The following is a 24,779-nucleotide window of genomic DNA, read 5'->3' on the forward strand; positions in this document are numbered from 1 at the left end:
CAAGTCTGCATGCACACACAGCACACGTCATCAAGATAATTCTCTTATCAAATCCCGACACTATAATCAACCAACAGACAAGGACTATGGGGAACGTGTACCAGGGTACTACTGAGTGAAGTGGCGGATTGCCAAAGTGACGGAGGCCGGTCTAAATCGAGGATAGCTGGTCAATCATTACCATCGAGTGGAATGCTAGAGCTGTTTACGCAGCACGGGTGTAGGCAGAAACTGCCTTCGTGGCCCATGGTCAGAGGATGACGGAATGAATCACGCCGCAGCCTAGTAGGCAGCTAGCTGAATGACAAAAAGTGACCCACGAATACTGATGTGTTTGCGTGAAGAATGAAATTTGATTGAAGTTGCTCAATTGACTACAATGGCTTTGAGAGCTCCTGAGCTGAGATGGTGTGCATGAGGCCGGTACTAATAGCAGTACTGGTTAATTAGAACCTTAAGTAGGTACCTACTCGCGACAAAAGGGAACCTTGTGAAGAATCAGTGGTCAAATGGAGCACAATCGCAGTCCGTCTGACATCTACTAGTTGCTGTACCTTGCATGGCTAGTTTAATCTGGAATGAATTAGACTCATGGATTTAATACGACATTTTGTATTGAGTTCAGCTTGGTAGTTATATTGCGGATCTGAGCGCTGGTGGGGTATATTTACCGCCTTCCGAAAACGATCACCTTTGGGCAGGAGCTCTAATCGATTGGCAGATCCAAAACTTTTTCCCGAGCTGGCCTACGATTACCTTAGGAGGTAGGCATAGAGACATCGATGCGCTAAGCAAACATCACCAGTATTTGGGCTTACTACCTACGCATCACGACCTTCGTTTACGTTTGATCTTTTTTCTTCACCTCAAAAATTGTTGGCCAAACCTTTGATATCTCTTCTGGTCTCGAAAATGGCGGGCAAAGAAGGGAAGAGGAAGAGAGATAGAGACCACGATGGCAGCGCCAAACAGCCAAAGAAGAAAGTAGCGGTACAGACAGATTCCGAACAGGCGCAATTCAATACAGTTAAAGTTGCCTCTATGCAGGTAGAAAGCACATGCCCCCCAATTATAGGTCAGTGAGAGTTCAATCGAGGCTGGACCAAGCATCAGCTCACTGGACTAGCAACACATCCCGGTCTCTGTCTTCCTAGCTCCGTTACCTTCCAAGCGTATACAAAGAACGCGCCGTCCAAGTCGAAAAAAGCGAAAATCAAACATGCAGCCAGTTCATCATCGAGTCTCATGCTCCACTCGTCTTCCCATAGTAAACTAGATTATACAGCAAGGGAAGAGGGCCCTGGAGGTCGGGAGTCGCATCTCAAACATTATATCGGCGTATTCGATCCCGCAACTGGCGAACTGTCCGTCGTCGAGGCTAGAAAAATGGCTGTGAGAGGAGTTGTGCGTTCACAACAACCCAAAGAGGAGGATGTCCAGAGCCGGATGGCATCGAAGGTATGTGGTTTTCTTCACTAAGTCACGAACAAATGCTAATGGGACACAGAATATGATGGAGCTTCGCAGTGATCTAGGACAAGCCTTCGGTACGAAGAAAGCCAAGAAAGCTTTGGCAGCAATCACAGAAAATGCTATTGTTGATAACGAGCCAAAAGCCAAATCAATTGGAGCTTCTTCTCAAGCTATGATGTCTGCGATCGGCGAAGTAACAAATACTATGGCATCAAAGGAAGATCTCCAGGCGGCGGCCGATGCGGCCAAGCCTGTCCCCCCAGGTAACTTCGAGGCCCGAGAAATACAAGATGTTTATACCCCTCAAGGGATGATAGGGGGTGAATTGCTGAATGCTATTCCCATCAAGGACTGGCAGGACGCTGTCAAGAAAGGCGCCAACAAGATGTTGACAAGTGCATTCATTGCGTCACGACTTAACGCTGTCGGCGAAGGTCCCGATTCAGCAACCAGGTTAAAAGCCCTGCGCTACTTGGAATTCCTGATAAAGTTTTCAAAATTAGCCAAAGGGAGAGCAGGCAAACTTCCACCTCCGGATAAGCTCAGACAGCTGCTGCACCCGGCACCAGAACCTGTCCTCCAGAGCATCAGGCGGAAATTCTCGTCTAATCAACTGATAGACAAGTTTCATCGCGATTTACTATACACATATTGCTGTGCTCTAGCCGCTATTTTATCAAATTTCGAATTCGAGACTAGCAAAATCCGGTTTGACTTAGGCCTAGACGACAAGCAATTCGGGCAATATTTCCGTGAAATCGGTGGCAAGGTCAAAAAGGCCACAGGTGCCGAGAAGGGGACCCAAATACAAATGGCTGTGCTATCTCTACCTTTGGAATTCCCCAAAGTAAGATATCAACGGCCAACCAGATAGGCCCAAGTCAGTGGTCCAACCATTAGATAACGGAGAATGACTGGTGTATTAAGTCTAGACTTGATCGCTGTCTTGTACTGCTTAGTGAATGCATTTGTCTTGCTACATTTACGTTAGCGCTGGATGTCGATAGACTTAGCTCAATTGGCAAAAGAGTATATAATACCAAGGATGGAAGTGCACTAAAAGAATGTGGAGTTATAGACAATGCATCGAATACCCCTTCCGTTTGAGTTGAGTGGGAAGCAGCACTGGCATCCGTCATCTTAGCAACTACCTAGGTAGAATCAAATTCTTGGGGCAGTCATCTTTGATTGGCCTACCCACCAATAGATATAAGCATTCGCGGTATGGGCAACTGTTGAACGCGTGTGAATTCTGCTTAGCAACATGACGCGTGGATCCCTGTTACATTACCCTATAAGAGTCTGGGGAATGAGGTGATGGCAAGCGCTTAACAACAGCTTTCTTCACTAACGGAGACTGCCAAATCGCGCCTCAAGCTCTTTAACCTGTCGGGTTCCCCCTTTCCTCCGCCAAAGATACTAGTTACTAGTTAGAGGTGCTTGCGGGTATTCTCCACTACATGTTTCGCAAAGGCTTCAGGATGCGAGATATATGGAAAGTGCTTGCCAGGCAGATAGTCAATATCGACGCCAGCCTTGGCCGCTGTCACTACATTGTCAAAGAACCAATTCATTTCCGTTGACCCCCCAACTGTCCAATATAGTGGTCGCTTCAGAAGAGTCGAGGTGTCCGTTGGCGATGACTGCGGAATTGTTCGGGGATAACCATGAACCCAACGAGGATAATTCTTCCACATTCGGGCATGGCACTCATCTCCTAGACCAGCCCAGGCCTCAAGGTTGCCGCACATTGACTCAGGCACAAAATCTGCCATCGCCTGCGAGATGACATCGTCCCCTTCCAAATTGGTAAGGCCGTTTAGATCGTCCCTGGAGTACGTTGGCACCTCGTGTGCTAGTGCGTTCCGTACGCGCTCAGGATAGCCAGCCAAGAGTGCCAAAACCGTTGACCCCCCTGAGCTGCATCCCCAGAAAGTGGCAGTGTCGATGCCTAGCTTGTCGATGATGCTGATGACATACCCAGCCAACTTCTGCGCAGTGACATCTTGATATGTCTCGGGCGGTGCGTCAGAAGATCTAGACATTCCCGGCATGTCAAAAGTTGTGACCCTGAACCCATTGGACACAATATGGGGAATGGCCTTGTCAAACATATGGCAATCACCTAGTCCGTCGGGTATAAGGACTACATCCGGTCCAGAGCCTTCTTGCTCATAGTACCAGGTGATTCCTTCTGCGGTTGTGACTTTGCCGTTCGTGCGCATGGCGAGGGAAATGCAGTCAGTAAGCTAAGGTGTTTTTAGAAGATCGATAACATAACACTCTGTCTGAAGAAATAAGGATTTTGATGTGCAATTGTGCTTGCTCCGGCTGCCTTCCAACAGCCATCATTGCGGAGAAAGGGAGGCCTTTTAATATAAACCCAATGCGCTGTACAACGCGGCAAGATGATCAGAGAAACACTCGTCATACCGCTAGCTTTCCGCCGTTCGATCCGAGCGCGTCTCACCTGAGCAGAGTTCACCTCTGATATCGATTGACCCTTGTCGGCCTGTTGGAGCCTAGGGTTGGGGGGAGTCGAACGAGCCGTTCCCCGCCTTTCTTACTGTACATAGATTCGACCGCCGGGCGGCGGAAGCTTCAAATCCGCCTCATATGATACTGTAACAGAGGAAATCAACATGAGTCCATCCCACACATACCATTCATTGGCACCCAGTTCCGTGTTTGGCCCGCCACGCTGAGAAAGCAGGAAAAGGGCCTAACAATACAATTGACTCCCCCCCTCCAGCGACCAGTTTTCGTGAGGCACCAATGGCGGATTCCGGATCACCGGTGCAAGAAACTGTATCAAAGTCAGTCCAACCTGAAGCCAAAAGAAGAAAAATACGTAAAGGCACCCGAAGCTGTTGGGAGTGCAAGCGGCGGAAGAACAGATGCACCTGGTCTCAAACCGAGGATATCTGCGATGGCTGTCATCGCAGGGGTACGCAGTGCATCGGCCAAGAGTTTCCCGAAGAGCGCGTGGTATCGGAGAAACGGGGAGTCAGCAAGCCCGACGATAGCAGAATTCTACGTCTCGAAGCACTAGTTGAGGAATTGTCCCGAAAGATTGACTCTGAAAATGCCTGTGGGCATCGTGCTGGGTTGAATTCAGATGATAGAAGTGGCAGACCTGAGGCCTCAATTGGCACCAATCATTATGGTGACATCGCCGCCGACTCATCGACACCCTACGTGGACAATAACTTGGCAGGCCTACGCTTACATGTTTTAAGAAATAATACATCGGTATGTCCATTAGGATGTCTGCTTCCCACGTATATCCTGCCTGTTTGAAGCTTCATAGGCAAAAGCCAAAGTGAATCTAACCAACATTTGGCAGCCATCTCTTCTCAAAGCACCAGTCGGCAGCTCGTGGGGGCAGTTTGGGGACTCGGCGGATCAGCAGATAACACCCGCAGTCCACGCCCTCATATCGGCTTGGCCCAATGAGCGTCATCACGATGCCATTATTAACAGCAAGGTCACAAACCTGCATCCAGCCCTTTCTTCTGCATGCTCCGGTTTTCAATTTCCACCTTCACCCAAAGATCTGCTACGATTACCGACTCCCGGTACGACATCAGAAGCAATCGCGCGCCAGCTCCTAGTCTTAGGCACATATCTTCAGGTGCTCTCAGCGCAAAATGGTCAAGAGAATACAGGTTCAGGTCCTGACTACCGCCTGATTTCCTCTCGAGCACTTGAGACCGCTAGTCAAATAATAACACACAATGATAGCCTTCCTCAGTCCCTTGATATCATCGAGGTATGCATCACTCTTTTACTTAAAATTTCCTCATGCTGCTCATCGACGCAAGATTTTGGTACACGCCATTGACCTTTGTCTTGATATGCCTGACACCGGCTCGTAGGTAGACCGATAATGGTCTCTAACTTCATTCACAGTGTCTCATCATCGAAGGTCAATATTACAACTATAAGGGAAACATTCGCCGTGCATGGACTATTCTACGCCGTGCCGTAGCAATGGCACAGTTGCTAGGTCTAGACCGCCAGAAGAAAAGTATAATACAGGATCCGAGGACACTTGACGCGCAGTCAGCCTCTCGCCAGGAGCGTATATTGTTTCTACTCGTTCATTTTGATCAATATGTATCACTTGCATTAGGTACTCCACCGAGCTTGCCAGATCACAGTCAGATAGCCCCCGAAACAATGGAAAGGTGCACACCCTCAGGGCGAATGGGGCGATATCATTCTATGGCAGCTGGGCGCATCCTTCACCGAAATCGCATCAACATCGTAGATGTCGCCGAGACGAAAGAGATCGACAAGATCCTTGAGAAGGCTACAGCTTGTATGCCTGCTCGTTGGTGGCTGCTCTCTAGTCGGTTTGATGCCTGCGGCACCGCCGAAGAGTGTGCCTCTCTGGAAACACGGGTCGTTTGTCAATTCGCTCACTATAACATAATGTTACAACTCCATCTACCGTTAATGTTGCATTCACTACGCGACAAGCAGTACTACTACAGTACCACCGCTGTCATCAACTCCAGTCGTGAGATTCTGACCCGCTTCACCACCTTTCGCAGCTATCATCCCTCAGTCTCTTACTGCCGCGGGCTTGATTTCTTCGCGTTCGTTGCCAGTGCTACACTCTGCCTTCTTCACATATATACTAGTTATGAAAGTCAAGTTTCTGGCAAATACGACGGCATTAGCATCTCTGACCTTCTAGCCCATCAACGATTTGCCAATCGCGGTCTCATGGAACAAGCACTTGAAAGTATAGAGAAGATCGCGGAGATCGAATCAGACGGTAGATTGAGCTCCGAAATAATTCCAATATTTCGGCAACTTCTTGCCATCGAGGAAGAAGCTTATGAGGGAGTAGATTACAGAATTCATCTACCGTCGAACGTCGAGCAGCTATGCGATAGGAATAGTCAGCAAGGCGTCGGCAGTAGTGATACACTCTATCTGGATCTCCCTTTTTGCGGAACTATTAGGATTGAGCGAACGCATCCTCCCAACGACATCTCGATTGAAGCTCCGACATCTATACAGTCTCCATATATCCCCCCTTTCATCACGGGACCTTTTCCCGCCCCTTCAGAAGGATGCTTTGCGACAACCCTCCCTACTGTGCAACCATCAGAGGACCAAGTTGCAATGGTGACTAACAGCTGTCACGTTGCCGAGAGCCAGCCACATATCGGTGATACGTACGCTGCAATGCCGCCATCCTGCAACATACAATCGATGCCATATAATGGCACCGATGAGATCGATGAGATACAAGACTCTACATCGGCGCTAGAAACATTACACCCAGACATAATGGCAAATATTGAAGAGGGTCTGAATCCAATGATGGAGGCCAGCTTTATGGAATATCTTCTTGATATGCAGTAACATTACTATAAGTACACACAAAACCTAGTGCTTTCTTTCCTCCCTAAAACACTTGGCATTTTCACGCGGTTCATAACGTTGTGTTACTGCATGTGAAGAAAAAAAAAAATGCAAGCCAGATATCTTGGTTCATATCTCAACTAGTCCCACCGTACGAGCACCGACAAAGGATAACTCACATTCCAGGGCGCTTACCATCGAGGAGTACACCGCAGACTTCAACATCGTTCAACACATTCAATTCACCCTCATTATTCTGATTACCGAGCCAAGCGATATTTTATTACGAAATTGGATTATATTACGTCCCTACTCGAAGCCTCCCTCCGCATCGTCCTAGAGCACTTTCACGCCACACGCCACAATTAGCTCAAAGAATGGGACCGGCGTAACTCGTGCATCCCGAGTATCTTACAATTACACGTCATTGTGAGGTCCCACTCAAAGACAGGTGTCACTCTCGAACACACGACGCCTAGCCTGCAGCCACCGCCACCTTTATGCGCTTCTTAGAGGTGACTCCATACCCATGATGGGTTTAGTCGACTGAGAACATACCAAGAAAGGTCCTCAAGACTCGAAATGATTTGTTGGGCAAGTTCTTTCACCGTCGAATCCCCTTTGATCCAGGTTGCGAAGGTTCTTTCATCGGCGCCATAAAGAGAGGAACGCCGAGGGTCTAAAAAACAAAGACCAGGGTAGTTCACTTCTAGGATGTTGATACCTATGGATATAAGGTAAATCTGTCACCTCCCGATTCCTCCTCTTCTCATTTCCAAAGTACTGTCCTTGGAGATATCAAGAATCCCTCTCAAAGAACGGAATCCCATCATGGCTGTCAATGTTGAGCAACCCCCTCATTCCCTCAATCTTCAGAACGGGCATTCAGTCCCCGAAGCGTTGAATCTTGGATCCAGGGTGAATTTCACCACCTACCAGAATGTCATCGATGGCGGGCTTTATGGTACGGACAAAACTCGACGCACCATAGACCCAGCCACCCTAGAGGAGAACCCGGAGGTGCCTGTTTCTACTCGACATGACGTGGACAGAGCCGTCGCGGCGGCGCAGAAGGCGGCCGCGGCCTGGGCCCAAGTGCCCTGGGCAGAGCGTGAGGCGGCAGTTCGGGCATATGCCGACGCCGTGGAGAGTCACATCAACGAGATTGCCGAAATTCAGGTCCGAGAGATGGGTTGCCCAGTGAGTCCCGCATGCCTGCACTATTCATGTGTGCCTTGGGCTCGCGATGTAAGATCAAGTTGCTGATATGTTGCACGGTATAGCTTGCCATGGCTGAAGGTGATGTCCAATGGGGCGTGGGGTGGATGCGCGGTTTCTGCGAGCTCCCCCGTGAGTAAAAGTCAATCTTCACTTTCCCTTGAAATACATTGTAGATAGTTGTTCTTCCCTAGCCTTCTGTTTAGGCTGTTTTGTGAAAGAGCTCATCGAGCTTCTAAAAATTTTCGTACTATTCTATAAATGTCATCAACTGAATCACTAACTGTAAATGTCGGTCGTCGTAGAGCCCGGGGATATCATTGAGTCAAGCGAGGACCGCCACGTCGTCGAGCGCTACACTCCCATCGGAGTAGCCGTCGGCATAGTCCCCTGGAACGGCCCCGTGGTTTTGGCTTGCGGCAAGATCGCCCCGGCCTTGTTGACAGGCAACGCGTTGATTCTCAAGCCGTCGCCCTTCGCTCCTTACAGTGTCCTCAAGCTTGCAGAGATTGGTCTCCAGTTCTTCCCCCCAGGTGTCCTCCAGGCGCTAAGTGGCGAGGATGATCTCGGCCCCTGGCTGACCACCCACCCCAGCATCGGTAAGGTCAGCTTCACTGGCTCTGGAAATACCGCAAAAAGAGTCGTGGAAGCCTGTAGCTCGTCTCTCAAGCGCGTCTCGACGGAGCTCGGCGGGAACGACCCTGCCATCGTCTGTGAAGATGTCGACCCGGTACTCGTAGGGCAGAAGATTGCGACTGTGGCGATGTTGCGCTCTGGTCAGTTCTGTATCGCGATCAAGCGGGTCTATGTTCACGAGTCTATCTATGATGCTGTCCTCGCTGAGATCGTCAAGTACGTCGGCAGTGTGAAGGTCGACAATGGGCTCGATGAAGGCACTGTCGTCGGGCCCGTTGCTAATCGTCCGCAATACGAGCGGGTGAAGGAACTCCTTGCAAATATCGAAGAGACAAAGCTCGATGTCTTGCCTAAGAAGGGTCAGCCGATCGAGGAACTGAAGGGCTTCTTCATCCGCCCTATTGTGATCAACAACCCACCGGATGATTCCAGAGTAGTCGTTGAGGAACCATTCGGTATGTAATAACGAAAACAATAGAAACCAAACTAGAGCTGACAATTTCTAGGCCCTATCCTCCCCGTTATGAAATGGTCGGATGAAGCGGATGTGATCCAGCGAGCTAACAACACCGACTACGGCCTCGGTGCGTCCGTGTGGTCCAGAGATCTCGTCCGGGCGACTCGCATCGCCGATAAGCTGCAGGCTGGCAACGTGTGGATCAACACTCATGCCGAGATCCAGGCTTCGACCGCCTTCGCGGGCCACAAGCAGAGTGGATATGGGTCGGAACTAGGAGTCGATGGTTTGAAGGGCTGGTGCAACATCCAGGCCATGTACACGCGGCCATTGTAATATGAACCTAGGTAATGGATCGTATTCTAGGTAGGGATGTCTAGGCGCAGAATGGAAAGGTGTTAGGGCCTAAAAATGAATATTTGCAGTTTCTTGGTCTAACGCACGTCAAGTCAAGTCCGTAGTGATTGCATGAACAGAGTAACAGAGACACAGCTGTGCATGTCTGCAGGAGAGAATTATTTTCCTGGATTTGACACACCCTTAGGTAAAATGTAAATCATCAGGAATGACACATTATCCGTAGCATTCATCTACCTAAGGACATCATACTTAAGTACCTACGCGAAGTGGCATGATCCATCAGCCTTTGAAGCTTGAATTATACAATCAAACTGAAGAGTTCGGCGTAATCGCATTCATCAGCTAAATTGACTAGAAAGGGCCGCTTATGCCTGTCATTAATCTACCATGTCCAATGACAGAGCCTTCCAGGATGATAAAGAATATTTAGGATCATGTTTGCTGCCTGGTTTGTATTGACTTGCCTGTTAACACACACACACACACACACACACACAGACACACACCACGTTCACTGCGGTCTTTGAGGTACATGGAGTCGTTCACTGGTTGTTACATGATCCTCCCATGTGGTTGCGCGGCCACCTGTACATACCACAAGGTAGGAATACAACCGGCCGGGAACCACAGACTTCGAAACTGACAGCAGCCTCAGCTACCTAGACTTCAAGGTATTTGGACTTTTACGAATCATGATTGGGCTGGGCCGCATCTATCTAGCACATCTAGGTCTCTCATATATATCTTACCTCGTAACTAAGCATGGCATGATGAGGCGGCTGGGAGCTACGTATTTCGTCGTTTCCGTTTACCCATTACAGTAGACAAGCCAACGTTGAATAGAGTTATTTTTCCTAGCGCTCCAGGGCCTTTCGGTCAATGGTTAAGAGAGGGATGAATGCTTGAGGCATACTTTGGTAGGTACCTGGGCAGGGACTTATATTCCCACCTCCTATCTGCGTGCCTCGTGCAGAGTCGCATTGTAGCCGCATTGTAGCCATCATACAGCTAAATAGAGAACTTCTGGCTTTGTATATGTGATGGACATCTTATATTACACCTACTAGGTACCTGTGTGTTCTATAGATGAAAAATCCCGGGTTCCAGTAGTTCAGGCAGTCCCTCTCAACTTTCCGCTTCTAGAACTCTGCAAGTCGTGCTTGCCAGTCTGGAAGCCTACCTAGGTAACAGCCTCACATGGAGGACACTGAGCAGTTATGTACCTCAAGTACCAAAGCCACCCAGCAACAAGACCACCTACTTATATGTACCTGGACATGGACAGCCCATGTGACATATGACTCCTCTGACCTCTTCGCTTCTCTACTTATGCTTGACTTCTCTTCTGTTGCCTTATTCTCTATCCTGTTCCCTCCCCAAGTTCAACACCAAGTTTGTGCCACCACCAGTTGTTACAAGCATAGGCTTCTACTCTCAACACACAACACATCTCTTTTCCACACTTCGAGTTACGCTGATAAGAGTCATCGCATCTGGATCTGACCGCCTCCTCCACTACACCTTCTCACTCTTCACAAAGAAATCTACACCTGCATACTGGGCCTCGTCGCGCGGGTTTCTACCTGCTCATACCTGCCCGCTCACTGTTCGCATTTGATCTCTTCGATAGTCCCAGGTATAGGTACTGACATCAACACGCACTTATACTCCCTCCCGATAGCACAGATTGTGATTCAGGCCTTGAGGGTAGGGTTGGAAGTCAACTGATCTGCCACTGACTTCCAACTTATTCTCGCCAGCTTCGTACGGCCTAGCGCATGATTCCTAACTTGTCCTAGAGGCAGCTGTGTTCATCACCGACATCAGAGCACGGCATTGCGTCCGTACACCAAGGATCCTAGTGTAAGTCTCTCTGTTTCCTAATCACTCACGATCAGTACCCAGTCCTGACTGTTAAGCTTGATGGACTAACCCGACCATTCCAGCCTGCCCAACAAGCCTGCTCTCCAGTGATTCCTCCCTACGAATATACTCACGTCGCTGAATTCTATGTGCCCCTATATTTGTCTTTCTAGACGACGAGATCAACTTTTGGAGAGACGGCAAATTCACATACCCGCCGTCCAGAGTGTTATATTGCGTGTTGCAGAGAGGTGACAATGCCGTGCTTCTATGAACTGCGCATGTTAAGGCTCTTTGAGCAGTATGAACTGTCCGACAACGCAAGAACAATGTTCAAAGCACTTGAGGAATTCAAGACGGCTAGAATTGATGAGGCAGCACTTGGACGTTTGATTCGCCTATCACCCAATAATCGAGCGGCTCTTCTTAACACCATGGTGAAATGGTATGCTTTCCATTTCTATTTACTTTTCTGCGTCTCTTTACCCCGCTGACTACAAGTGTAGTGCGGCTATCATGAAGGACAAGCCCAAAGAGAGCAAATATTGTCTCGATATTATCACCAGCTGCGGAAGCATGCTCGAGATCGCCGATAGGCCCCCTCAGGAAGTTGGCTTCCCGGGATTTCTCAAACTCCCACGGGAAATACGCGACCGTATCTATGATCTTTATTTGAAAAACCACCGCGGAGCGCCATATCTCATTCCCCACCCTAAGAGCGGCAGCTGTGCATGTGCGCCACACGAGTCACACCCATACTCAAGATTCAATCCTGTACAACTGGCCCTGGGTCGCACCTCTAAGCAAGTCAGCAATGAGCTACTGACTTGCTTCTACCGCAAACGGGTACGTGAATCGATACTCTTGTAGCAGTAAGCCAGAATCTTAACTGTTTGACTCTTAGACTTTTTACTTTCCTTGTGCGTGTGAGATGAACTACCACCTAACCAACAATGTCTTGCTGAAAACTGCATTGATGCACGTTATGTTTCATTGGTGTGGCGAGCTTGCAGATGGTAAGCAATTTCATTGTTCGATTCTAGCTGCGGAACAATCTATCAGCTGAGAAGAACCTTACCTTTTGTTACCTAGGATATCTATGAGTAGAATCAGACATAGCAAGGCTGACCTAGAGCATCACAGTGGGTATCCGTCAACTGCAGAATATGAATCAGCTTGAGACGTTGACTGTTGTTATATCTAAAACTACTTCTCGACTGCTCACCGAAAGGGAGCATACGATTCGCCAGTTCTTTGGCACAAGGCGTAACTCCCAGGGATTTCTCACTGAATCCCTCGGCTGGGAAGAATTGATCGAGATCCGTGGCTTGAAGAAGGTCAGGGTAGAGCATGTCGATAAGCGTAAGGCCGACAGACGGACTGATGGAGACCGACGCAGTCTTGAGAATATGCTGGTTTCCTATCTCTTGCGCCCTGCCAAGGATGACCAATAAAGAATTTGAGTGAGACTGCAGAGCGGACTTGCGACTACAGTGGATAGATGACTATTCACAAAATGGATGTTACTTACCATCAGAGATGGGTAATGTGACGAGAGCAAGATGAACGGTTGCCTGTAGCACCTGGTGTGCTTCCCGGGCCCGTATCAAGGACTCAATTATTGAGGAAATTATAGTGTTAAGCATGAGATGGATTTTAAAGAAGGGGATACTGCGTTGCTTTTTTCTTATGACTGATGAACAAAAGCCAAGCTTTGTGGCACTTACATAACCCATTTAGGCATACCTCAATCTGAAACCCACAGATCAGAATGAAGAGGTGCACTACTGCCGTGCAGTATTAGATAGCTAGATGAGGACAATGATACACAGACCTGAACCAAAAGCTAGTGAACCTATTGCCAAAACACGTTTATATAGTAGTGATTAACCATATGAGCTTCCTGTTACCTAGACTCAGCATGATACCTGTTACATACATATACATGTATACAGGATGTGGATATAGCCTGCATAAGCGTTTCGGCGGCTCAGTGTGGATAGGTATGTGAAGAGGCTTATTATGTGTGTTGGGGAAGGCGTAGAATGTGCATTCCATGCTGATCTGTTTGTTCTAGAAGGACCCTAAACGTCCTTGGCCATCTTGGGAGGGAGGTGTCAACTAAATGCAGGCCAACATGCAGTCAGCCTGCAGGTGATGTCGCATGCTCAGCTGCAACTCAACTGGCGTGTCCATCTAGGTAGATCATTGGAGCATATGTATTCATCAATATGGCCTGTGATGTAGCACTGACTTGGTGATTTCCGAGGCAAAGTAAGAAAGCCTACTTAGGTCATTCGGGATGGAGGGGAAAAAGAAATCAAACTTCTACCAAATGTGGATAGGTATGAATTCGAAGTAAGCTGGGTGCATGTAATATCTAGTACTCTATTGGAATTATCTACATCTAGTATGCAGGCACGACGGATTATTACGTAGGTGATCAGGAAATATTCAGTGGTTTCGGATGGAACTCCGGCAAGCAATTCCAGGGTCCGATTTCCGAGAAGTGCCATCAGCGGAGAAGTGAGTCAAAAACATAAGTATGGATGGCATGCTTGAATCAGTGTGTTGTCCCACCAAGCCAAGACACTCGATACATATGCGATCCCACGATCTAGATATTCCGCGTAATGGAAGCTTTCTGTGTGAAGGAAAAACCATAGATAACATATGTGTCAGTGTGAGGACCGATATACAGGGTATCTGGATAGGTGGCTTGGGAAGAACATATATCCGCTCCATGGGAGTGCTGCTCTTGTCGTCATGGGGCGGAAGGATATCTGTTTTTCCGCTGTCAACGTCACCAGTTGCAAAGTCGGATCGATTTTCTGGGGGAAAAGGGTTGTGATTCTCCCGCTCTCAACGTCACCAGTTGAAAAGTCGGATCGATTTTCTGGGGGGAAAGGGTTGTGCGGGAAAGCAGCGCGAAAGTTTATAAAGGGGAACTAAAGGATGATATGTGACGGATGTGGCCGAGAGGAACACTGGGGATAAAGCGAGGTTTGGTGGGGGGTGGGGGGAGAATTACAACGTTCTTGCGTCTTGGGGTCACGATAGAAGAGAAATGGAGGTGTGGGACTCGACTCTCTTTTTACATAACGGGTGGATAGAGATATCGTGTATCCGGACCAAGATAGTACCAAGGGTATATACTGTACATACTATGTATAGCACTGGACCATCGTATGTAAGGTGTGCTATGTAAGTACATAGATACTACTACCTACCTGTCTACTTCGTAATGACTCTGTGCAGGAACTCCTGCAATTTAAGTACATGATATGGGGTCTTTTGCTGGGGAAAGGAGGTGGGGGAGGGGGAAAAAGACTCCTCCCAGGCGAATGGTTGGTTGATTGATCAAGGCGGGTTGTCTTGGCCTGGTCTTTCTCCGGGTTGTCTCCGGATCTTGCGACCAAGTGTCTCGGCGATTCTTTAGTACCGGGGCCTAGCTATTAGGTAATGTGGTTATACGATACTCTAGTGAGGCCGATTGGAAATGGTGGTCGAATACGTTCCCAGAACCACTTACAAGTGAGTATAGGTAGGTAGAGGAAAGGCCTCACTATGGTGGTAGCCAAGGCAGACCAAGGCAATGAATGTACCGTGGTACGTAAGTAGGTGGTAGTAGGCAATTTTCTCCCCCTTTTTACTGTTCTCTACCGCCCTAGCCAGAACGAGGGATTTTCTTCCAGCATGGCAGGCGCTCGGCAGGACAGACAAAAGTATTGAAGACGGGTTGGGCGGATGACCAATGAAAAAGAGGTAAAAGGAGTGTTTTTCGCCTCCGTCCAGAGTCCGTCCCAGTCTGTCCCAGTCGTGGCTGCGAAGGGTCTGTTGAGTGGAGGTACACAACAGAGCAGACCCAGTTCTTTGGACTGGGCCAGGCGTCCGGCCACCCCGCGGCCTGCCCTGGCTCGCCTGGATCTGCCCTGGACCATGGCACGCATGGGTTGCTGTGGACAGACTGTGGAGTGTGCGTGTGCCCTTTCAGATCCTTTGACCAGACTTTGACTGCCGCTTCTCTGCGCTTCGTGCGCGGCTCGTGGAGGTGTGGATTCGCAGCGTTGCCTTCGATTGGAGAACCCCCCGCTGGTTCCGCCGCTGCTGGTGTCGAGGTGGTGTGAACCGGCCGCGGTCTGTCGACGGAACCCTGGTGGCGCAACCTTGCCGATCACTTTTGCCCGTTTGCTGCTTTTACCTGGATCATCGATGTGACGCCGCCCCCGTCAGGCGATATAGAGTTGACACTACCCGCTTAGAGTCAGTCTATCCGTCAGGCTTCGCGCAACAACCTCCTCGTCCACGAACTACATTATAAACCCCGACCTTTCTCGTCTCCCCCCGGATCAATCTATCTATTCTTTTTTTCTTCTACAGGTTGCTAGACCCCGCGTTGCCGTCGACTACGCCCCTCATATACGGATTTGACTAGTGCTTGTCTAAAGTGGACTAAACACTTCGTTGACGCTTGTTCCGTTTGGTTTGCCCCTGACGAGCAAGGCGAACTCTTCACACAAGTATATCGTTTTTTACTGCCAGTCGAAAGTAATAAGCAGACGACGTCATAATCATGAGTTTCAGCAAGTGGAGGTTTTCCAACAGCCGAAAGCAATCTCCATCAAGCTCAGGTGACATCGATGCGACGATGACGTCGTCGTCTCCAATGTCAACACCAATGAGCCCTACGAGCTCCGGCAGCAACAGCAACAGAAGCAGCAAGTCATCACTATCATCATCGCCGTTTTCATGGTTCCGATCACCAAACCGGCCCAAGAAGAGAAAGTCTACCATCTCGCGGGACGACCCGGCCTTCGCGCGCCTGCACAAGCCCTTCACACCACAGAACCTCGAGCACCAGAGAATGTTCGAGTCCTTCGAGTGGAACTTTGGCAGCTCCGATGGCGACGACGATAGTTACCGTCGCCGGCGGAGCAGTCTTAGCATCAGCCCCTGTGCGACGCGGAACATGACCGTCGATGACTGCACACGGCAAGACCCCTACAGCCATGATGGCAGTTCCCAGGACACACTCAGCAGTGCATTCGCCTCGCTCTCCACGAGGGAGGCTCGCGGCGAGGGCTATGGCCAGACGACTGTTGCATAATTTCGATTCACAAAATCTTTCACGACTTTTGACGGCTTAAGAATTTAATTGACGGTTTGGGATGACATCTACTTTAAACATTGCATGCATGGAAAATTTCGGTCCACGAAACCGATTAGCCTGGGAGGCTGGTTTCTACTGGGGCGTTTGGGATAAATGGGATTGGAGGCAGCTTTTATTACACAGCTATTAGGATCAAAGGCTGTCCGGTAACACCTCGCCGTGATTTGGGACTCCGGACGATCATCACCGGATTTGCATGGGGGATAGAATTGTAATTACTGCTACAGCTTATCCTGGTGAGAGAAACATGATCTTTACCTCCGGTATTGGATCGGATTTGTAGATATTTATGAGGGAGAGGCAACAGTATATATTGCTTTAATAGAGTTGTCAAGTATCCAGGAATACATGAATAACTAAAAAGGAAGAGGTGTAGTGAAATGGCCTCAGAATTTTCAGTGTATGAATTACTCTTCCGGGGATATAAACCCCCTCGTCTTATATGTAAAATAACTCATCATTGGCCAAAGTTGCAAAACACATTCTTGATCAAATGCAGTCAAGTGATAACTGTGAACCGGGACTACCGGGCTCTCTCTCTGTATTGTCGAGAATTCATTATCTCGAATCTGAAACATAATCAAGGAGAAACGAAACTAAACGAAGATTATTCTCCTGGGAAGGAACAACATTTGTGTTTCTTGGTGGTTTGAAGCCCGTTGTTTCAATGCGAAACTACATCAGCAACCATCAAACAATGCAGTGAAAGTCAGAGTTGGATCGTGTCAGGTGTATAATATCAGATCATATCGGATCGGACCTGCTCCGCCAACTCGAAACACTTCACCTTCGCCGTGTATCAAATAGACGCGGATGAGTACCGAAGGAACGTTTCGAGAGCGAGAAAAAAAAATTTTTTTGCGCATTCTGGACAGGCATTCCGTTTTCCAATTGCACATCCAACAGATCTGCGTCGTTGAGATAAGACTCTCGAGGAATGTATAGTGCCGATTATGCTATACCTTCAGGGACTGGTCGGCGATGCACAGAGATGATGAGCCGGAAGAGAGCATGGAAAGCATGCGAGAAGAAGTTTGATTTTTTTTTTCGGTCTTAGTTGCTGCTATGGCTAACGCTAAAGTACGAAACGCTCGGACCAAACATAAGCCCAAGCAGCTTGGGACCACATATCTGGCACTCGAATGAGTTTAGTTCGTCTCGAACTGAAATGAGTGGCTGCTTTTACCGCCTGGTGTGGCTTTTTGTTACACTTGGGTCGCTGGTTTTGGTTTTGTGTGACGACTTGGCTGGCCAGAAACGGATTGCGGTGATGATTCCCGACCGTGCTGCTTGTGGGTAGACTGAGAGAAATATACTGACATGTTTTGCTGGGGATTGTTCATACGTGAACTGTGACTCTGTTACAAGGGCATGAGAATCGCATTAGGTCAGAGCTCCTAGTCACCGACAACCGTGTACAATATAATCATAAAATATCAAATGCTTTTTTCTATACCAGTCTTGCATACGCTAAATGCCTTTACCCATGCGTGACGGAACACGGCCATATCATCAGAGTCGTTAAAATCGTGAGCAACATGGAAGATCTACCCGAGGACATCGCTGCAGACAAATCTAGTCTTCGTGCGTGACGGCTATATCCAATACCTCGACTCGGCCCTGGCCCTTGGTCTCGTTCCCGACAAAGTCAGAGAGCCCCTTGAAAGCGCCTGGCTCGACGAACCCGACCACTTCCCACTCGGACCCCATGACGTCTTGTTGTTCCACCTGCTCTACGTAGCTTAAAATCTTATCCTTGACTGTGCCCGGCGCCTTCTGCTCCTCATCCCCGTCTCCGCTCTTGGCCGCGGCGGGCGCCTTGACAGCTTGCTTGAGTACGTTCGTCGAGCATGTGATACGGAGGCGCATCCGCGCTCGTGCGACGGGGATCGGTTGGTAGGTGATCAGGGCCTTCATAGCTTCTAGAGCTTGACTCTTCGCGCTCTTGGTTGTGACAACGCCTGTCCAGTTGTGCTCCTTTGCTTTGGGCTTCGCCTCTGCGCCTTCACCCGTCGCAGGTGTGCCTGCACCACTACCCGCGGCGCTCTTGTCGCCCTGATGTGCTTGGGAGCTCAACATGTCGAGAGCCTTCTCGATCATCCCTGTTGTATAGACGCGCTTCGTGCGGGGGTCGACAAGCTTGCTTGCGACGATGCTGATGACCTCGTTATGTACTCGATCCATCTGGGCGGCCCTTTCCTTTTCGCCAACTTGTAGCTCTCCCTTATTCAAGATCTCGAGGATGATGTCGTTTACGGGCTTGTCCTTGCCAAAGGCCTTTGCGAGGTCGGCGGCCGGCGCGGTCTGCCCTTTCGAAACGTTGAGGAATACATTAGGAATCTGGAGAACTTCGTCAAGGTCGGTTTCGATGCCGGATCGCCACTCCAGCACCTTGTTCTTGTAGCAGGCAATCTCAAAGCGCTTCTTTCCCTTCTTCAGGCGGACGAGAGACACGTTTGTCAGTTTTATTTGGTTGGACGGTTGGTTGATCTGGCGCGACCTTTCAGAAGGCGCGGGGGAGTTAGTCGCCGGCGCATGTCCGAAACTGGGCCGCAAACCAAACTTACATTTTGGAATCGCGATCTGGAAAAAGAAAACGATCTACTCAAATATGCAGTAAAGATGGCAAAGTCTGAAGATGTGCTATCACGCAGGCTCTCTATTTGCGTAGGCAAGTAATGAGTGTGAAGAGGTTCTAGTATTGTAGAGGAATCTCCTCGAGTTGGTACCTTATTAGGTAGAAATGCCCATTCCTGGTAGGTATGATTCAAAATGACTAACAGCGCTCTTTTCTCACACTAAGCTGCTCAAGTTACCTACTCTAGCTCTCCTGGAAGAGGGGGGAGTGCTCTTTGTCCCTCTGCTGGCATACCACATAAAATGAACACCAATAGTAGTATACCTACTTAGGTAATTGATTAGTATACCCATATGATGATGAATTTCGATAACAACAGCACTGCTTCTCTACCAGTTTCTTGAGAATAAGGTAAATGATAACCTTATCTGCAGAGTGCCAAAAGTCCCAGTCTGTCGCAGCTGACTCACGACGGAACTGGGGCACCGTTGCCACTAGCAGTGCGCTCAGAGAGACCTATGACGCTTATCGTGTAGCCAGCCCCTCCTTTATCAGGCATAGCAGGCAGATCAGGCACACGATCCCCAGTCTTTGCCAGCTCAAGCTGCTCCAAGCGTGCCTTGCGTGGTCTCTGCGTGGTCCTCGTGCCTCACATGTGTCAAATAGGTTGCCGCTAGCCCCTGTCTGCTCCAGATAAGGAAGGTCTTCTGCTAGCATATCATTCCGGTTCCCCAGCAAAATATAGTGTCATCTCCCTTGCTACGCGATAGGGAGTGACTTGGGTCAATGGCCGATCCGGCCTGCTAACCAGGGCAGGTAACAGCGCAGCCCCGGGGGTTGGCGCCGGGTTGGCTAGGGAATGCCGCTACAGAATGCTTGGCTTCCCAGCCAGGTCCTCGCCTCGCCTCGCAACTACTTACTGTGTACCCCGGACGTCGGGGCTTACCTAGCTTCGTCATCCAACTACCAACCTACCGTACCTAGGTACATGACCAACTGACTTACTCCTGGTCTCCTCTTTCTTTCCTCTTCATTATCATCATCATCAAACATCAATCATCCCCATCACCAACTTATTCATCACTATTCTTCAACCTTTTCTTCCAACTATCTCTTGTTAGCAGCTGTCCGAGGCAGCTAGCAGCTACCCATCATGAGAGCTGCACAGGCGCTGCTGCTCGGCGCCACTACGGCTGCCTATGCACAGGAGCAGCAGGTATTTAGCTACGGCGATAACACTCAACAACCTGCAGAACCTCTCGGAGATGCCTTTAGGAATCCTCTCGCGAAATTCACCGAAGTTCTAGGAGAGATGCCTGCCGCCGCCAAGGGTCTCTGGGACGAGATGAGCCTATTGGTTCCCGGCTTCGTAGAGAAGGCCAGCAACCTTATCTCCCACCCCAAGCCCCATACCCGCAGACCCGACAGCGAGTGGGACCATATCGTCCGAGGTGCCGACGTTCAGAGCATGTGGGTTGAGACCGACGGTGTCAAGCATCGTAAGGTGGACGGGCCCGTCGAATCCTACGATCTTCGCGTCAAGGCAGTCGACCCGTCTTCCCTCGGCATTGATAAGGTGAAGCAATACAGCGGCTACCTTGATGATAACGAGAATGACAAGCATCTCTTCTACTGTGAGTTGAGAAACCTACCACTGTCCCGTTGTGATAATTACTGATGGGCGAGAAGGGTTTTTCGAGTCACGAAACGACCCCGAGAACGATCCTGTCATCCTATGGTTGAATGGCGGACCCGGGTGTTCGTCCATGATGGGTCTTTTCATGGAACTTGGCCCATCCAGCGTTGATAAGAATGGTTCACCCAAATTCAATGATTACTCTTGGAACAGCAATGCCTCTGTCATTTTCCTTGACCAGCCTGTCAACGTGGGCTACTCCTACAGCAGTGGCTCCGTCTCTAACACGGTGGCAGCCAGCAAGGACATCTATGCCCTCCTGACACTCTTCTTTGAGCAATTCCCTGAATACACTAAACAGCCATTCCACATTTTCGGAGAGTCTTATGCTGGCCACTACATCCCTGTATTCGCCTCCGAGATTCTGTCTCACAAGAACCGGAACATCAACCTCCAGAGTATTGCCATTGGCAATGGTCTCACGGACCCTTACACCCAGTACTCTCAGTACCGCCCAATGGCCTGTGGTGACGGCGGTTACGATGCTGTTCTAGACGAAAGCGAGTGCCAGTCATTGGACAATGCCCTCCCACGCTGCCAGTCGCTCCTCCAGAACTGTTACAACACGGAAAGCGCATGGACCTGTGTGCCGGCAACTATATACTGTAACAATGCCATGATTGGACCGTACCAGCGCACCGGACAGAACGTCTACGATATCCGCGAGAAGTGCAAAGACCAGGAGAATCTATGCTACACTGAAACGGCATGGATCGCCGAATACCTGAATCAGCAGAAAGTTATGAAGGCTGTCGGTGCTGAGGTAAACGACTACTCTAGTTGCAACACCGACATCAACCGCAACTTTGTCTTCCAGGGTGACTGGGGAAAGCCGTTCCACCGACTTGTTCCCGACATCCTGAAGCAGATCCCTGTCCTTATCTATGCTGGTGATGCTGATTACATCTGCAACTGGCTCGGTAACCGTGAATGGACCGAGGCCCTTGAATGGAAAGGCCAGGACGCCTACAAGAGCGCGAAGATGGAAGACCTTGTGGTTCAGGACAAGTCGTATGGTCAGGTGAAGAGCAGTGGCAACTTCACCTTTATGCGTATCTACCAGGCTGGCCACATGGTTCCATTCAACCAGCCCAAAGGGTCTCTTGACTTCTTCAACCGATGGGTTGGTGGCGAGTGGTGGAAGGCATAGATCAGGCTACGGTAGAGGAGAGCATCACTCTAATAGAAGTAGAAGCATGGGATATTAGACGTTGCATGGCTTCTTTTCTCCTGTGAGATATTTTTATTTGAGACTATAACTATACTTAAATGAAACAATTAAATCGAGTAAGAAGCACATCATCAGCAACGTGTTCTTCCACGCTGAGAGTATGTAAGAGGAGATAACTAGTCCGGTAAACTTCACATGTTATGTTTGCACAGTCATTCGTAAAATGCGCTGTCTTTCTGTACAGGATTTAGACACCATTGTAACAAACACCATAGCAACACATGGATACTTCAATAGCTGAGAAATCTACAACGAATTCCAATGACGAGTTTGAGCCGGTTGCAACTCATGATCAAGGATAGGTATGTGACTTCACATATTGAAGAAGATTCAAGCATTTGCAAATGCGGACGACTGTCGTTCGAGTCAAATGAAGATAAGGCAACATGGGATGTAACAAGCGATAAATTACGGAGGACCTCGACGCCAAAAAGGGCCAACTAGGTTCCGTACTCAAAGATCGCTGTCGCTTTTTTCCTCTCGTCTCGTGCTCACCTTATCACTACACTAGGTAGGTGATGAAAAGGGGGCATCCGGCTCAAGATCAGGAGATGGGGAGAGCGAACCTGACCGAGCATGGCAGAAGACTGACTGACTGACTGACTGATGATAATCATGGAAATGGTGAGAGTGTACCTACGTATGAAGCGTTATGGCGTCGTTGTGGGTTTGCAAGTCGAGGGCGGTCCTAAACTTGGCCGACCTTCCCCAAGCTCGAGAACCAAGCTCGGCTGGCGAGTTGTCATCGCTTACCTACTCAAAAGTAGCCTGCTCGCAGCATAAAAGAATCGCAAGCGCGACGCACTAGGCGAGTGCACGTTCAACTGGTAGCAGGAAGCCTCGACTGTGAGGAGGTTTTGTGGCATCGACACTGGCGGTCGTAGTTGGATATGGTTGAATGGGTACATAAGTAGGTAATACGGTGCCTGAGACAAGTCCGTAACACATCCGCTCTTGCCTACATGTAGGCAGTATGGGTGAGTCTGTGGCTTTACATGTAACAGCGCTATCAGCAGTTTCGATTGTTGTCGGTTGCGCTGGTTGGTGAATTTGACGACTTTTTGTGTCAGCAGTGCAAAGGAAAATTTAGACACAACGATGGATCCTGTGTGACACCATGGAACCAACTCAAGCCTTTGCCGATACCAGCCACATGGACGCCACAAAACCCCTTCCAGACCCTTCCAAGATTCCCCCGTGCAGACCGTGGCTTTGTCTCGGTTCCTATTTGCCAGCTTTACACCCCATTTGCCGATTATCCGTTTGGTACCTGATTCACGGTCCCACAAGGAGCGCACGGTGACGTATCAGTGGTTTCCAAATAATTTCCGGACGCAGTGTAAGTAGGTAGTGTAGTGTAGGTAACACTAGACAGCTGGAAGGGTTGATTGAATGAATGATAGAGAGGCTGTCGTCTTTGCGAAACCCCCGTTGTCCATTTTCCACTTCCGGTAACAAACAATTCGATGATGCGATATTTCGGTAGTGCAGGTAGTGAGGTCATGGGAGAATCGATTGTGCATAAAGTAGCTTGATGATACATCTAGACTGTGATGATGATCTTTGCATTACTTCCAATCAGGTCGTTACCGGCGGGCAGTGCCAGAACTGCTGTACCTAGTGTATCTGTAGTGTACGTGTAAATAGGTACGACTTGCGCTATGTAAGCCTGGAGGACTTATCGACCCAGTGGAACCGCGCTAATGTACACTATATGCGGTGGTGGGCAGCAAGCTCATATTCGCCAAGATGAGTCTCGCAGAGCTTAATTTTAAATTTTCCATCTTTTACAGGAGGAGTCTGGGAGGAGCCTACAGGATGCAGAGGAGGAGGCCGCCCGCCCGCCCTACACGTACACGTATGTTTGGGAATTCGCCAGCAAAGAATTGCCAAGACCTTGGAGCTTGTTGCTGGAATGGAATGGAATGGAATGAGCAGAAATGGGTTGCGATGGTAGGGCGAAGGCCGTTGACTACATATGTAGGTAGTTGATTTCGTGGGGTGCTGGTCTGCTAAAACTTCTCAGGAAGTTACCACTGCCCCAGGTGTGCGTGTGGTGATAAATCCCAAGTCTTTTTGAATGGTAAAGCATTCGTAGCTACAGAGGTAGTAACAGCAACCTGAGGTGTAATCGGAATAGCTTCGTTCTCACATCTACACATACGGTCGGGATGCGGAACCTACACATATCCGCGTATCCGTGTGCGGCTCGCGTAGAGGTGAGTGGGGTATGGGGCATCGATCGCATAGATAGGCATATGATTGGCGAGGACCGATCCTCAACATCTTGCTTGGCCTCGAATCACCTAAGTCATATCGGTACAGAGTGAGTAATTCAGGTAACAGCTGACTGACTTGCCTTTACGGTGGTTAGGTCTAGGTAGGTGAATGTCGTCCATGCGATCAGGTGGTCTGACATGACAGATAGCTCAGAGTCGATTGACCATTCAGCTCGGGAAACCAATAAGGCATGAATTGTGGTACTTGACCCCGGAATGGGTGAACCTGCAGCACCCGCGCTTCATCACCACGTCAGGCAGTACCGACATTCACGGCTCTCTATGCTATTGGACAGCACTTGCAGCGTGGTGGTGTACAGCGTTATCGACATGACAGATCTTGATCAAATTGAAGCTGTCCGTCTCATTTGTGTCTTGAGACTACGAAGTACGTATCCATTGGACCTCCTTCTCTCTTGGTTGGGGAATGGGATGA

The 24,779-nt window shown here is 49.2% G+C and overlaps 8 protein-coding genes across 8 annotated transcripts; 6 read left to right on the forward strand and 2 right to left on the reverse strand.

The window, feature by feature from the left end:
• Positions 1–912: 912 nt before the first annotated feature.
• F5B22DRAFT_648472 (RNA polymerase I associated factor, A49-like protein) lies at positions 913–2,347 on the forward strand (the record flags this gene model as incomplete). Its single annotated transcript, XM_047979018.1, has 3 exons — positions 913–1,075; positions 1,127–1,458; positions 1,508–2,347. The coding sequence occupies 3 exons, from the start codon at positions 913–915 to the stop codon at positions 2,345–2,347; spliced, it is 1,335 nt and encodes a 444-aa protein (XP_047828909.1).
• Positions 2,348–2,697: 350 nt separating this feature from the next.
• F5B22DRAFT_299073 (zearalenone hydrolase) lies at positions 2,698–4,065 on the reverse strand. The gene is made up of 2 exons (XM_047970503.1): positions 3,907–4,065; positions 2,698–3,722 (listed from the first exon to the last, which is right to left on the reverse strand). The coding sequence occupies exon 2, from the start codon at positions 3,696–3,698 to the stop codon at positions 2,904–2,906; it is 795 nt and encodes a 264-aa protein (XP_047828910.1). The 5' UTR covers positions 3,699–3,722; positions 3,907–4,065; the 3' UTR covers positions 2,698–2,903.
• Positions 3,974–7,370, forward strand: F5B22DRAFT_299138 (uncharacterized protein). Its single transcript, XM_047970504.1, has 3 exons — positions 3,974–4,725; positions 4,820–5,245; positions 5,386–7,370. Exons 1-3 carry the CDS (start codon positions 4,249–4,251, stop codon positions 6,853–6,855), a joined length of 2,373 nt encoding a protein of 790 aa, XP_047828911.1. The 5' UTR covers positions 3,974–4,248; the 3' UTR covers positions 6,856–7,370.
• F5B22DRAFT_298915 (aldehyde dehydrogenase) lies at positions 7,272–9,522 on the forward strand. The gene is made up of 4 exons (XM_047970499.1): positions 7,272–8,055; positions 8,139–8,205; positions 8,379–9,164; positions 9,216–9,522. Exons 1-4 carry the CDS (start codon positions 7,687–7,689, stop codon positions 9,500–9,502), a joined length of 1,509 nt encoding a protein of 502 aa, XP_047828912.1. The 5' UTR covers positions 7,272–7,686; the 3' UTR covers positions 9,503–9,522.
• Positions 9,523–11,646: 2,124 nt separating this feature from the next.
• On the forward strand, positions 11,647–13,529 carry F5B22DRAFT_657736 (uncharacterized protein; the record flags this gene model as incomplete). The annotated part of the gene is made up of 4 exons (XM_047980069.1): positions 11,647–11,834; positions 11,896–12,235; positions 12,294–12,405; positions 12,533–13,529. 4 exons carry the CDS (start codon positions 11,647–11,649, stop codon positions 12,841–12,843), a joined length of 951 nt encoding a protein of 316 aa, XP_047828913.1. The 3' UTR covers positions 12,844–13,529.
• Positions 13,530–15,650: 2,121 nt separating this feature from the next.
• Positions 15,651–16,890, forward strand: F5B22DRAFT_299297 (uncharacterized protein). Its single transcript, XM_047970507.1, has one exon. It carries the CDS (start codon positions 15,963–15,965, stop codon positions 16,494–16,496), a length of 534 nt encoding a protein of 177 aa, XP_047828914.1. The 5' UTR covers positions 15,651–15,962; the 3' UTR covers positions 16,497–16,890.
• Positions 16,891–17,587: 697 nt separating this feature from the next.
• F5B22DRAFT_299236 (SBDS protein C-terminal domain-containing protein) lies at positions 17,588–19,395 on the reverse strand. Its single transcript, XM_047970506.1, has 2 exons — positions 19,127–19,395; positions 17,588–19,059 (listed from the first exon to the last, which is right to left on the reverse strand). Coding segments are annotated over exons 1-2 (927 nt in total). The 5' UTR covers positions 19,129–19,395; the 3' UTR covers positions 17,588–18,134.
• Positions 19,396–20,062: 667 nt separating this feature from the next.
• Positions 20,063–22,154, forward strand: F5B22DRAFT_299208 (Alpha/Beta hydrolase protein). The gene is made up of 2 exons (XM_047970505.1): positions 20,063–20,771; positions 20,827–22,154. Exons 1-2 carry the CDS (start codon positions 20,291–20,293, stop codon positions 21,981–21,983), a joined length of 1,638 nt encoding a protein of 545 aa, XP_047828916.1. The 5' UTR covers positions 20,063–20,290; the 3' UTR covers positions 21,984–22,154.
• The last annotated feature ends 2,625 nt before the right edge of the window (positions 22,155–24,779 follow it).

The sequence above is a fragment of the Xylaria bambusicola genome (genome assembly GCF_022495145.1).
Source record: "Xylaria bambusicola strain CBS 139988 unplaced genomic scaffold F5B22scaffold_34, whole genome shotgun sequence".
NCBI lineage: Eukaryota > Fungi > Ascomycota > Sordariomycetes > Xylariales > Xylariaceae > Xylaria > Xylaria bambusicola.

What these genes read in the sequence shown, in the direction of transcription:
- F5B22DRAFT_299073 (XM_047970503.1), bottom strand. Translation starts at nt 3,698, where the DNA reads ATGCGCACGAACGGCAAAGTCACAACCGCAGAAGGAATCACCTGGTAC.
- F5B22DRAFT_299138 (XM_047970504.1), top strand. Translation starts at nt 4,249, where the DNA reads ATGGCGGATTCCGGATCACCGGTGCAAGAAACTGTATCAAAGTCAGTC. An exon ending in TTTTAAGAAATAATACATCG is followed by an intron (nt 4,726 to 4,819) that starts GTATGTCCATTA and finishes AACATTTGGCAG; the next exon opens with CCATCTCTTCTCAAAGCACC. An exon ending in AGTCCCTTGATATCATCGAG is followed by an intron (nt 5,246 to 5,385) that starts GTATGCATCACT and finishes CTTCATTCACAG; the next exon opens with TGTCTCATCATCGAAGGTCA.
- F5B22DRAFT_298915 (XM_047970499.1), top strand. Translation starts at nt 7,687, where the DNA reads ATGGCTGTCAATGTTGAGCAACCCCCTCATTCCCTCAATCTTCAGAAC. An exon ending in CGGTTTCTGCGAGCTCCCCC is followed by an intron (nt 8,206 to 8,378) that starts GTGAGTAAAAGT and finishes CGGTCGTCGTAG; the next exon opens with AGCCCGGGGATATCATTGAG. An exon ending in AGTCGTTGAGGAACCATTCG is followed by an intron (nt 9,165 to 9,215) that starts GTATGTAATAAC and finishes GACAATTTCTAG; the next exon opens with GCCCTATCCTCCCCGTTATG.
- F5B22DRAFT_299297 (XM_047970507.1), top strand. Translation starts at nt 15,963, where the DNA reads ATGAGTTTCAGCAAGTGGAGGTTTTCCAACAGCCGAAAGCAATCTCCA.
- F5B22DRAFT_299208 (XM_047970505.1), top strand. Translation starts at nt 20,291, where the DNA reads ATGAGAGCTGCACAGGCGCTGCTGCTCGGCGCCACTACGGCTGCCTAT. An exon ending in TGACAAGCATCTCTTCTACT is followed by an intron (nt 20,772 to 20,826) that starts GTGAGTTGAGAA and finishes ATGGGCGAGAAG; the next exon opens with GGTTTTTCGAGTCACGAAAC.